General features: G+C 37.7%; 2 protein-coding genes across 2 annotated transcripts in view; both read left to right on the forward strand.

Annotated features, from left to right (window-relative positions):
- PCDHB4 (protocadherin beta 4) overlaps positions 1-940 on the forward strand; it is a 3,463-nt gene extending 2,523 nt beyond the window's left edge. Inside the window, exon 2 of the mRNA XM_027774840.1 lies at positions 1-940. This exon is cut by the window's left edge and continues 48 nt beyond it. Coding sequence (XP_027630641.1) covers positions 1-310 — 310 coding nt within the window. The 3' untranslated portion in view covers positions 311-940.
- A 9,752-nt stretch (positions 941-10,692) lies between these two features.
- LOC102487866 (protocadherin beta-5) overlaps positions 10,693-12,327 on the forward strand; it is a 3,896-nt gene continuing 2,261 nt past the window's right edge. Inside the window, exon 1 of the mRNA XM_006156249.3 lies at positions 10,693-12,289. Within this exon, the coding sequence (XP_006156311.2) occupies positions 10,861-12,289 (1,429 nt within the window). The 5' untranslated portion in view covers positions 10,693-10,860. The remainder of the gene's footprint in view (positions 12,290-12,327) is intronic.

Genomic DNA, 12,327 nt, shown 5'->3' on the forward strand with positions numbered 1-12,327 from the left:
TGCGGCGGTGTCGTCGCTCTTCCTGCTGTGTGTGCTGCTGTTCGTGGCGGCGCGGCTGTGCAGGAGGGCCAGGGCGGCCTCGCTGGGGGGCTGCTCGGTGCCCGAGGGCCCCTTCCCGGGCCACCTGCTGGACGTCAGCGGTACTGGGACCCTGTCCCACAGCTACCAGTATGAGGTGTGTTTGACGGGAGACTCTGGGACTGGTGAGTTCAAATTCCTGAAACCAATATTCCCTAACCTCTTGGTTCAGGATACCAACAGAGAAATTAAGGAAAACCCCAACTGCAGGAATAGCTTTGTATTCAGTTAAGTGTGTTATTTGCTTCAGTGAGACGCATTATTTTTACAAACTTCTCATTGCTGTTCTTTTCTTTTAAAAATTGTATTGTGATCCAGATATTCCTTCCACAATTCCAAACCTATGCATGTCCTGATAGCGCTAAATTGTTCCTTTTTAAATGGATTTTAATTGCACTTAGCATCTTTTCTTACCCTTGATATTACATATGTATTTTCTCCACATCTGAGCTCCTGCTGTGATTAGTCTTTCTATCACTATAAAGTACTCAAGTAGTATTTTAAAACTTTATTTAAATAAACTTCTTAATGTCTTTCTAATGAAATATTTTAAAGCTTTTATGAAATCTTAAATTTCTATATATTTGTGGTGCCTGTCTTTACCAAATAATTTCATGTTTGCAAGACCAGACTGTTTGGAATTCTTTATAATTACCAGGCTAAGCCCCCTGAATCACCATATGCATAAAATTTAGCATACATGTTTCCCCCACATTGTATATAAACATTCATTTTATTACTATATTAAGAAATTAAAATTGTTATCTTTTCCTGTTGTGAGCACCCTCTATATGCTAGCAATTATTTTGTTTATTTGGTTGCTACTTACCTGGCACATTGTATGTGTTCCATAAATACTAATATTAAAATTTTGTAAAATCATTCTTATGTGACAATAATAAATAAATCATCTCATATCATTTGCCATTTTCCATCTTTTAAAGGCAAAATAATATCAGAACCTAAAATAAGCTCTAAATTTGTCAAAGAATTAAAGACTTCTGAGGGTGTCGTCTGTCTCCTTGTCCTTCCTCTTGCACTGTGAGCAGAAGCCCAAGCGAAGTTTAATTGTGTGGATTTCCTTTCCTTTGATTTTCCTGCAGCTTCTCTCTACCTTTCAGTAGTGTCAGAAAATTTAAATTAGAAAATTAGTTGATCTCGGACTTCTCACCTTATGTTACTTTCCAGATATAAACTATCTCTATCAAGAAAATGATTTGTTTGACGTTTAATTGTTTCTTGTCTTAGTCTTTAATTTTTAGTTATTTTGAGTTAATGTTTTAATCATATTGAAGTTGCATTTGTATGAGATAAATAATATTTTGTCTTTGAACCGAATGAAACACATGAATTTATCTGAATTATAATTGTTTCTTTTTATGTTCAATAAGTAAGCTAATTTTGTTCCTTACTATTTAAGTTTATAGAGATATGACTAAAATGTTCATTGTTAAATTATTAGCAGAATATAAACAATCAAATATTTCTTTTTTGTTGTTGTTTGGGGGGGTTGGTCTTTCTTTTTCTTTTCTGTGGGGTGCATGCACTTGCTGGAGAGAAACAGAGAGAGCGAGCGAGCGAAAGAGAGAAAGTGAAAAACTATAGGGTGAAAGTCCAGCGCCTTAGCCACTGCAATACCTGCTGGCCTCAGTTCATATCACCTCTTCCTTTACTATTGTAAGTTTCAAAGCACACAGCAATACTGAAGTCACATAGAAAGGTCCCAGGTTCTCCTCCTGATGTCTCTATGTATGTTCTGGGTATGGGCATGCCCAAGATCCTGGACGGCTGAAGCTGAGGATCAAATATGGTGTGAGGACCCTATTGGGGCTGTTCCTCTCTCCCTTAAAAAAAATAAACTTGAAAATAAGATTTTAAATAGTCTGAAGTTAAAAATTATGACTATATTGGGACCAGCAGGTGACATGGTGGTGAAGGTGCTGGACCTCACACAACCAAACACATGGTTCAAATCCCAGACCCAATGGCTTGAAAAATACACCATGTGGGTTTGCATGTGCACCCAAAATCCCAAGAGGAGAGAAGAGGAGAAGAGATGGCAGTGTGAACATCTCCCCTGAAGTTATTTCTACTTTCCCTCTCTATCTCTCTCCAACAAGTGCATGTGCCCTATGGCAAAAATATTTTTTAAAACATTATGAATATGTTTGGCAGAATTTATCTTCCAGGTTCAATGGACTATCTAGTAGCAGAAAGTGACCATAAGGCCCAGTCTCAGTGGTACAGGCACAATATCCTAATAAAAGCACAGAGGAAAAATTAATGAAAAGCACAGAAAAGAATGTTAGTGATATTTGGAACAATGAAAAGCTCTAACATACATATAATTGTAAACTTAGAAGGATAAGAGAGAATTCAAAATGGAAACTAAGCAATCTTTGAAGAGATGATGACCAAATCATTTTCCAATATTGGTGAATCATTAACTTTCAAGATGCTCAATGAAAGCCAATCAGGATAAATAAAAACAAAAGACACCTAGCCATAGCTTTTAAAGGCTTTTGCCATAGGGCGCATGTACTTCCCATATGGCCTGTGGCACAGAGTCAGGACCCTGGGGACTTAAGAAACATGCTGAGCACATATGAGTGTGTGTAGAAATTCTGAAAGGGGAACCAACAGTTAGTGTAATGGCTATGTCGCTGGACTCCCATGTAGTCGACCGCGGTTCGCGTCCCGGACCCGTGGCTTAAAACTCACACCGGGCGCGTGTGCGTGCGTACCCAAGATCCTGAGAGGAGAATGGAGCAGAAGGGATTGCAGCGTAACCATCCGCCCCGGGGGGTGATTTCTTGCTTTCTGTCTCTCTGTCTCTGTCTGCAAGTGCACGCGCCCTTTAGCGAAAAAACATCTCCAAAAAAAAAAAAAAAAAGAAAGAAATTCTGAAAGGAGGAGAAATAGAAGAGAAGGGCTTGGGGTGTGACTATCTGCCATGGGGTGTGGCTTCTTACTTCCCCTCTCTCTCTCTCTCTCTCTCTCTCTCTCTTTATGGCAAGCATATATGCCCTCCAGCAAAAGCTTTTCAAAAAGAGGAAAACATGCTGGATGTATATGCATGCATGCCCTAAATCCCAACAAGATGGAGAAATAAAGGAGAAGGAACTGTAGTGTGACTATTTCCCACGGCAATGTTTTTTTTTTTTTTTTTCTCTCTGTCTCAAAAAAAGAAAAAGTCTTGGAGCTGAATAGTGGTGCCACAGTAAAGAATGGCACCTTACGGGGCTGACCTATGGAAAGATCTGGTTTCATGTCCATAGACCTCCCTGAGTGCACCAGGCATGTGCTCATGATCCTGAGCTGACTGTAGCTGGGAATGCTGTCTCTCTGTCTTCCTGCTCATTAAATAAATAAATATACTTAATTCTTTCATTATTAAAGAGAAAAAATTTAAAATATTTTAAAATGATTCACTGCTTTTAAAGGAGCATCAGTAAAATGAAGACCTGTCTTTTTAACATAAATCATAAAACCAAAAGACCAAGGACTGATGTCCTGAAAGTTCTGAAAGAAAATTACTACTAGATTAGAATCCTGTAGGTGTCAAAAAGAATAAAGCCTACAGACAATTAAGAACTGAGAGAATGAACCACAGTCACACTTGTACTAAAAGAAATACTTTAGGGACCAGCAGATTGTGTAGCAGTTATGTCGCTAGACTCCCACGTGGCTGATTGCAGTTCAAGTTTCAGACCCAGTGGCTTCAAACTCACGCCAGGCATGTGTGCGTGCTTGCCCAAGATCTCAGGAGGAGAAGGGATTGCAGCATGGCCATTCCCCTTGGGGGGTGATTTCTTGTTTTCTGTCTCTCTGTCTCACCAGCAAGTATACACACCCTGAATCAAAAATCTCTCTCTCCAAAAAAAAAAAAAAAAAAAAAAGGAATACTTTAGTGGCTTTTATGAGGTGGAAAGAAAACAGTCTTAAAGAAATTACAGAATTAGGGAACCAGCAGTTAGCGTAATGGCTATGTCGCTGGACTCCCACGTAGTCGACCGCAGTTCGTGTCCCGGACCCAGTGGCTTAAAACTCACGCCGGGTGCGTGTGCGTGCGTGCCCAAGATCCTGAGAGGAGAATGGAGGAGAAGGGATTGCGGCGTGACCATCCCCCCTGGGGGGTGATTTCTCGCTTTCTGTCTCTATGTCTCTCTCTGTCTGTCTGGCAAGCGCACGCGCCCTACAGTGAAAATCTCTCCAAAAAAAAAAATTACAGAATTAAAGAAAGAAATGAAGAACACCAACGAGCAGGTGGTGTAGTAGTTAAGGCACTGGACTCTCACATGGTCAAGCATGGTTTGAGTCCCAGAACCGGCAGCTTGAAACTCACACAAGGCACATGTGCCCAAAATCCCGAGAAGAGAAGGGATTGCAGCATGGTCATCCCCTCAAGGGGTGATTTCTCGCTTTCTGTCTCTCTGGTAAGCACACACACCCTGTAGTAAAAATCTCTAAAAAAAATGAAGAAAGAAGAATAAAAGAAAATGAAGAATACCAAGAAAATAAATATAAATGAATATTAATTATACAAGAAGGCAATAGCAATATCTTCTTAAAGGACTTAAAATGTATGTTGAAATTTAAATATATAACAATACCATAGAAAATAGAAGTATAAATAGAGGTGAAGAGGTCTAAGGTTCTAAATGTTATCACAGAAGTAGTAAAATTTATCATTTGTATTAGTCTCTCTTACAGCTCAAAGATACATTCTTGGGGAACTATAAGTGACATATGTGATTGAATGTATAAAAGAAATTGAAATAAAAACTAAGTGAAAGGGAAGTAAAAATATAACAAATATTTAAATAGTCTAAAAGAGGAAAGAAAATGTAGGGTCAAATGGAAAAATAGTTAGATGGCAAATATAAATGGAAAGATATTAGATATTCATTAATTATAACTCCACTAAAAACACAATTAAATAACCAAAATTGTCAGACTGGACTTAAGAAAAACTAAACTATATGTTTTTTTAAAAAATTATTTATTTATTTTTATTCATTCATTTGTTTTAATTTGACCAGAGAGAGACAGAGAGAGAGAGGGAAAGTGAGAAGGTAAGCCACCAGGTCCAGGACTCAAAACGTGGTTGGCCATGTGAGTGTCCAGCGCCTTAACCACCATGCCACCTGCTGGTCCTCTGTTTTATTTATTTATTTATTTATTTATTTATTCATTCATTTATTTTTGAGAGGTTTTTGCCTTAGAGCATATGCACTCGCTGGAGAGAGACAGAGAGGCAGTGAGAGGGAAAGTGAGAAATCGCTCCCCAGGGTTGGGCGGGATGATCACACAACAATCCCTTCTCCTCCATTCTCCTCCTGGAATCTTGGGCATGCACGCACACACACCTGTTGTGATTTTTAAGCCCATGGGTCTGGGACTCAAATCATGGTCAGTCAAGTGGGAGTCCAGCAATGTAACCGCTACACCAGCTGCTGGGCCCTAAGCAATATGTTATTAAATTAATTTGTATGTGTTTTAAAATAGGATAGATAAGGTGGGGCCCACAAGCGGCATAGTGGTTAAGGCACTGGACTCCCACATAGCCAACTGTGATTTGAGTCCCAGATCTGGTGGCTTTCTGTCTGTCTCTCTTTCTGGTGAGCACGTGTGCCCCATAGCAAATTTAAATAATAATAATAATAATAATGATAATTTTAAAAAATTAAATGATTCTTTTTTAAAAATGGGTTAAGATTATAATACAAATAATGGCCACAATAAACCTGGCATATCTGTACTTACATATGAAAAAGGAGACATTAAGTAAAAATACATTACCAGAAATAAAAAAGGTAAATTTACCAGAAATATGTTGGTTCTATGTCTAAATATATCTTTATAAGATAACTAAAGTTGACAACAAATTAAAAGCAGAAAAACCATATTTATATTGGAAGACTTAATACAACTCTCAATTCCTGACAGAAAAACAAAAGAAAATGTACACATAGAGAATATTAGAGCTCTGAACAACATAAACATTATATTCAAATAAATTAATATATGTAGCACCCTGGAGCATGCACATTATTTTTACATGTATATGGAGTATGTCAAAATTGTCCACATTATGTGTCATAAAAAAAGCCTCAAAAAATTTTAAAGGTAATTTGAATGACTCAGATATACTCTTTGACCACAGTGGAATTAAACCAGACATAAAAATGTAACAATAATCCCCAAATGCTTCAAAATTTAAAAATTTAACCCATGAGTCAAAGGAAAAAATTACATTAGAAATTTTTTAAATATTTTAAAGTAGTTCAAAATTAGGGTCTGGCCTATCAAAACAGGACTTAAAAGCTTAAACTATAAATGCATATTTTTAAAAATGTATTTTTATTTAAATTTATTTATTACTATTGTTTTCCAGTTTTATCAGAGAGAGATAGAAAAAGTGAGAAAGCAAGCCACCAGGTCCAGAATTTGAACCACAGTTGGCCATATGGGAGTCCAGTGCCTTTAACCACTATGCCATCTGCCGACTCTATAAATGCATATTTTAGAAGAGTCTAAAAATCAGTAGAATAAGTTTTTATCTATTCAAAAACATACAAAAATGAAAAGTTTTAAATGGAAGTGCCAACAGGTGGCATGGTGGTTAAGGGTGCTGGACTCTCACATGACCAATCATGGTTCAAGTCCTGGACCTGGTGGTTTGCTTTTTCACTTTCCCTCTCTCTCTTTTGCTCTGTCCTTCTCTAGTCAAATTAAAATAAATAAATAAAGTTACATAAAATAACTCTTAAAAAAATTTTAAATGGAAATACCATTTACAATAGTTTCAAAAATATAAAATACCTAGGAACAAATATATTAGGATATTCATAAGACTTATACATTAAAAACTATAAAGCCAGGGGGCTAGCAGGTAGCATGGCAGTTAGAGCACTGGACTCCCACGTGGCTGACCACAGTTTGAGTTCCAGAACTGGTGACTGACTTTCTTACTTTTCCTTTCTTTCTGGTCAAATTAAAAATAATAATAAATAAAGTAACTAATCCTTAAAAAATTATAAAATGTTATTGAGAAAAATTAAAGAATATCTAAATAAATAGAGGGATATATAAAGCTCACTAGTTAGAAGAGTCAGTGTTGGGAATATATCAGTTCTCCCTCAAGAAATCTATAGGGTTTAATAAAATCCCCCCCAAAAAAAAAAACTCAGCAGATTACTTTGTGAGAATGGACAAGCTACATTGATATCGACATACAAATAGACAATAATAACCAAAGAAATCTAGAAAAAAAATAATAAAGCTAAAGATACCATACCAATGGAAGAAAGAATTGATAAGCTGTACTTTATTTTTTTGTCTGCAAAAGATACTATCAGGAGAATGAAAAGAGAAGCCACAGGCTAGGAGAAAATATTTGCAAAAGACATATCTGATAAAAGACTGTTATTCAAAACAAACAAACAATTAAAATTCAACAAAGAGAAAATAAACAATTCAATTTTAAAATGGATTGTAGATATTAACAGAAGATATACAAGTGGCAAGTATATCTTGACATCATATGTCATCAGGGAAATACAAATGAAAATAACCTTGAGATATTACTGCATACCTGTTAGAATGCAGCAATAGAATGCAAACTCCAGAACACTGGTGATATCCGATGCTGGTGAGGATGTGGAGCAACAGGAACTCTTTCATTGCTTATGGGAATGAAAAAATGGTACATCCACTTTGGAAGCCATGCACAGGGATGTTTGTAACAGTTTCACTCATAAAGTTCAAATATTGGATATGATTAAAAGGTCTTTTATTAAGTAATGGAAAAATAAACTGTGGTACATCCAGACAATGAAGCACTATAAAAAATGAACATAAATTTAAAAAAATTTAATGAAACAAAATAAATAAATAAGAAATGAGCTGAGGACAGCAGATGGTGTGGTGGTTACGTCGCTGGATTCCACATGGTTGACCAGGGTTTGAGTCCTAGACCTGGCAGCCTGAAAAATCATGCCAGGCACATGTGCATGTGTGCCCAAAATCCCAAGAGGAGAATGGAGAAGGAATTTCAATGTGGTGATTGCCCCAGAAGGTGATTTCTCACTTTACCCCTCTCTGTCTGTCTCCAGCAAGCACACATGCCCTAAGGCAAAAAAAAAAAAGAGAGAGAGAGAGAACTGTGCTAACAACTCATGAAAATCATAAAAAATCATAAAGGAAATTTAAGTGCCTATTATTAACTGAAATAAGCCAATCTTAAAAGGCTAAATACTGTATGATTCTGATAATACGACATTTTGGAAAAGACAAAACTATGAGGACTATAAAAAGATCATTGGTTGCCAAGAGTTTGGAGGGAAGGAGGAAGGGATAAATAGGTAGAACACAGAGTATTTTTAGGGTAATGGAACTTGTCTATATACTATGATAAACATAGATACATATCATTAAAATTTGTTCAAACCACACAATCTACAGCACCAAGAATGAATCCTAATATAAATGATGAACTTTTAGTAGTAATGATGTGTCAATGTAGGTTCATCAGTGGTAAAAAAAATACACTGCTCTAGTGGAGGACTATCCAGGTGTGAGGTCAAAGGGTACACAGGAAATCTCTACACTTTATTATTTTTGCTGTGAACTTTGAGTTGCTCTGAAGTCTAATTTTTAAAAACTTGAAGATTTGCCTCTCAGATAATAAGAACTATTATGAGGCTACAGTAATTTAAATGGTGTTGTAGAATAAACAAAGAGAAAAATGGAGTAAAACGTCAGACCTACAGTCAACTGTTTTATGACAAAGATAACACTTCACGAACAATAGAGAATGAATCTTCTTTGCAACAGGTGGTGCAAAGGCATTTAGATACTGATAACGAAAAAAATTTTGATCCTAACCTCATTCACTTGAAAAAAAATTTCAGATTCATTATAGCTCTAAATGTAAAAAAACAACTACAAAATACATTATACAAAAAAACTTGTGTGACCTCAAAATATGCACATATTTAAACAACATAAAAAGTTATAACTATACATGAAAAATATTGAAATATTAGGCTAATTTAAAGTTAGGAAGTCTTGTTCATCAAAGATACTATAATAGTATTAAAATCAAAACTATACTGTGGGAAAAGATATTTGCAATACATGTACCTGAAAAAGGACTTATTGAATATATAGGGAACTTTTACAGATCAATAAGTAAGTAGGCAAATGTCTGAAATAGAAAAATGTGCAAAAGACTGGAACAACCACTTGACAGAATGTATCCTGATGCTCCAAAACATGTGAAAAATGTATTCAGTCTAATCATCAAACAAATGATAATTAAAATTATGATATATCACCACACACTCTTGAGTGGTTAAAATGAAAAAGACAACATCAACAGTTGGATATGGAGCAACTGGAACTCTCATATTTTGCTAATAATAGTACAACTACTTTTGAAAACTATTTTGCAATATCTGCTAAAGCTAAATATGTGTTCACACCTCAATGGACAGCAGTCTAACTCTCATTAATATATTCAACATAAATATGTACATACAGTCATCAAAACCACATATGGAATGTCCATTGTGGCACAACTCAAAATAGCTCAAAATAGAACAACCCCAATATTCACCAAACTAGAGAATGAATAAACAAATCCTGGAATATTTTTACAATATTATAGTATAAATCAATGAGGATAAAACAAATTAGAATGGCATGCCATGCATCAATTTTGCATGCATAATGTTGAGCAAAAGAAGCCAGACACAAGAGAATACTCTATTACCTCTATTTGTATAGAAGTTTAAATAATTATGATAACTAAAAAGAGGCTTAAAAATGGCCATAAAAGTCAAGATAGAGTTTATCTTTTGGGAAAAGTTAGTGACCAATGGCAGAAGAGGACATGTTGGATCTTGGTAATGTTTTATTTTTAATTTATCAATAGGTCCCTCTAAAAAGAGTACTTTATTTTGTGAAAATTCATTGAGTTGTACACTTAAAATTTGTGCACTTTTTTGATGTGCTATATTTCAAAATAAAAAATAATTACTGTAGAGGCTGGCAGGTGATGTGGTTAAAGGTGCTGGACTCCTATATGGTAGGCCGCAGTTGGAGTCCTGAACCTGGTGGCTTGCTTTCTCACTTTCCCTCTCTCTCTCTCTCCCACTCTGTGCCTCCCTGGTCAAATTAGAAAAATGAATAAATAAAATTAAATAAAAATAATTCTTTCAAAAATAATTACTGTAAACTTTTAAAATGTTGTAGTATTCGCTATCATTATTTCACGGATATAATCAAATAGGAAATGCACAAAAGAAGATTTCTTTGTATATTCAGGAGGTGCTTTTAAGGAGAAAATGAATATATTATTTTTGTTGGCTCTATAAACTACAATACTATTTCTGAAAATTAACAGAGCGAGCATTTATTTAGAAATTCCAATAGCTAACTCTGGAGATAAAATCAAGAGCGCTTTTGTAATTTAAAAGGATATGGATATACACCAGGATTCAAATTTGGAATGAAATAGCAAGTTACTATCTGCAATAGTAAATAACGACGCCTGGTGGCGCTGCAGGCTAAGAATATGAATAATGGGCTCTGAGGCTACCTCGGACGCCATTAAACCGGGAGTCAGCTCAACGCTCCCTAAAAGAAGGAAGCATTTAGGTAAGATCCAGGGGAGAGATCTTCAGAGAGGGCGTCGCCTAGCCAAGTTAACCAAGTCATCTGAATGGATTATGCACTGAGTTGAAGAAACTGCGCTTTCTAGACCTGGTCTGAACAATGGAGACTGCGCCTGCAGAAACGCTACAGAAAAGGCAAGTTATCTTTCTTGCTATAATGTTGCTTTTGTGGGAGGCTGGCTCAGAGGTGATTAGGTATTCCATGCCAGAAGAAACAGAAAGTGGCCATATTGTGGCCAATCTGGCAAAGGACCTGGGGCTCAGGGTGGGGGAACTGGTCACTCGCGCAGCGCGAATCCATTACAAAGGAAACAAGCAGCTCTTGCAGCTGGATCTAAAGACCGGCAATTTGCTTCTTTATGAAAAACTAGACCGGGAGGCGTTATGCGGGGCGGCAGAACCCTGTGTATTACATTTCCAACTATTACTGGAAAACCCCGTGCAGTTTTTCCAAGCTGATCTGCAGGTCACAGATATCAATGATCATTCCCCAGAATTCCTAGAGAGGGAAATGCTCCTAAAAATCCCAGAGAGCGTCCAGCCAGGGACCGTGTTTCCTTTGAAAACGGCTCAAGATCTTGACATAGGTAGCAACACTGTTCAGAACTACACAGTCAGCCCCAACTCCCATTTTCATGTTGTTACTCATAATCGCGGAGATGGCAGAAAATACCCAGAGCTGGTGCTGGACAGAGCGCTGGACCGGGAGAAACAACCTGAGCTCAGTCTAATTCTCACGGCACTGGATGGCGGGGCTCCGACCAGATCTGGGACCACCACAGTACGCGTCGAAATCGTGGACATCAATGATAACGCCCCTGAATTTTTGCAGTGGCTTTATGAGGTACAGGTTCCTGAAAACAGCCCCCTTAACTCCTTAGTGGTCGCTGTCTCCGCCCGAGATTTAGATGCAGGAACTTACGGAAACATAGCATACGCTCTATTCGAAGGTGATGAAGTTACTCAGCCATTTGTAATAGACGAAGTAACAGGAGACGTTCGTCTGAAAAGGACATTGGATTTTGAGACAACTCGATATTACAGCGTGGAAATTGCAGCCACAGACGGCGGAGGCCTCTCAGGGAAATGCACTGTAGCTATAGAGGTGTTGGATGTCAATGACAACGCCCCCGAACTGACCATGTCCACACTCACCGGATCTACCCCAGAAAACGCCCCTGAAACCGTGGTGGCTGTTTTTAGTGTTTCTGATCCAGATTCCGGGGACAACGGAAAGATGGTTTGCTCCATCCAAAACGATCTGCCCTTCGTCCTGAAACCAACATTTAAGAACTTTTACACCCTAGTAACACAGAAGCCACTGGACAGAGAGAGCCAAGCCGAGTACAACATCACCATCACCGTCACCGACCTGGGGACTCCCAGGCTGACCACAGAGCACAGCATAACAGTGCTGGTCTCCGACGTCAACGACAACGCCCCCGCCTTCACCCAGGCCTCCTACACCCTGCTGGTCCGCGAACAGCCCCCCCCTGCACATCGGAACCATCAGCGCCACAGACGCAGACGCGGGCACCAACGCCCAGGTCACCTACTCGCTGCGCTG

The sequence above is a fragment of the Tupaia chinensis genome, unplaced genomic scaffold, assembly GCF_000334495.1.
Source record: "Tupaia chinensis unplaced genomic scaffold, TupChi_1.0 Scaffold000484_1, whole genome shotgun sequence".
Taxonomy (NCBI): domain Eukaryota; kingdom Metazoa; phylum Chordata; class Mammalia; order Scandentia; family Tupaiidae; genus Tupaia; species Tupaia belangeri.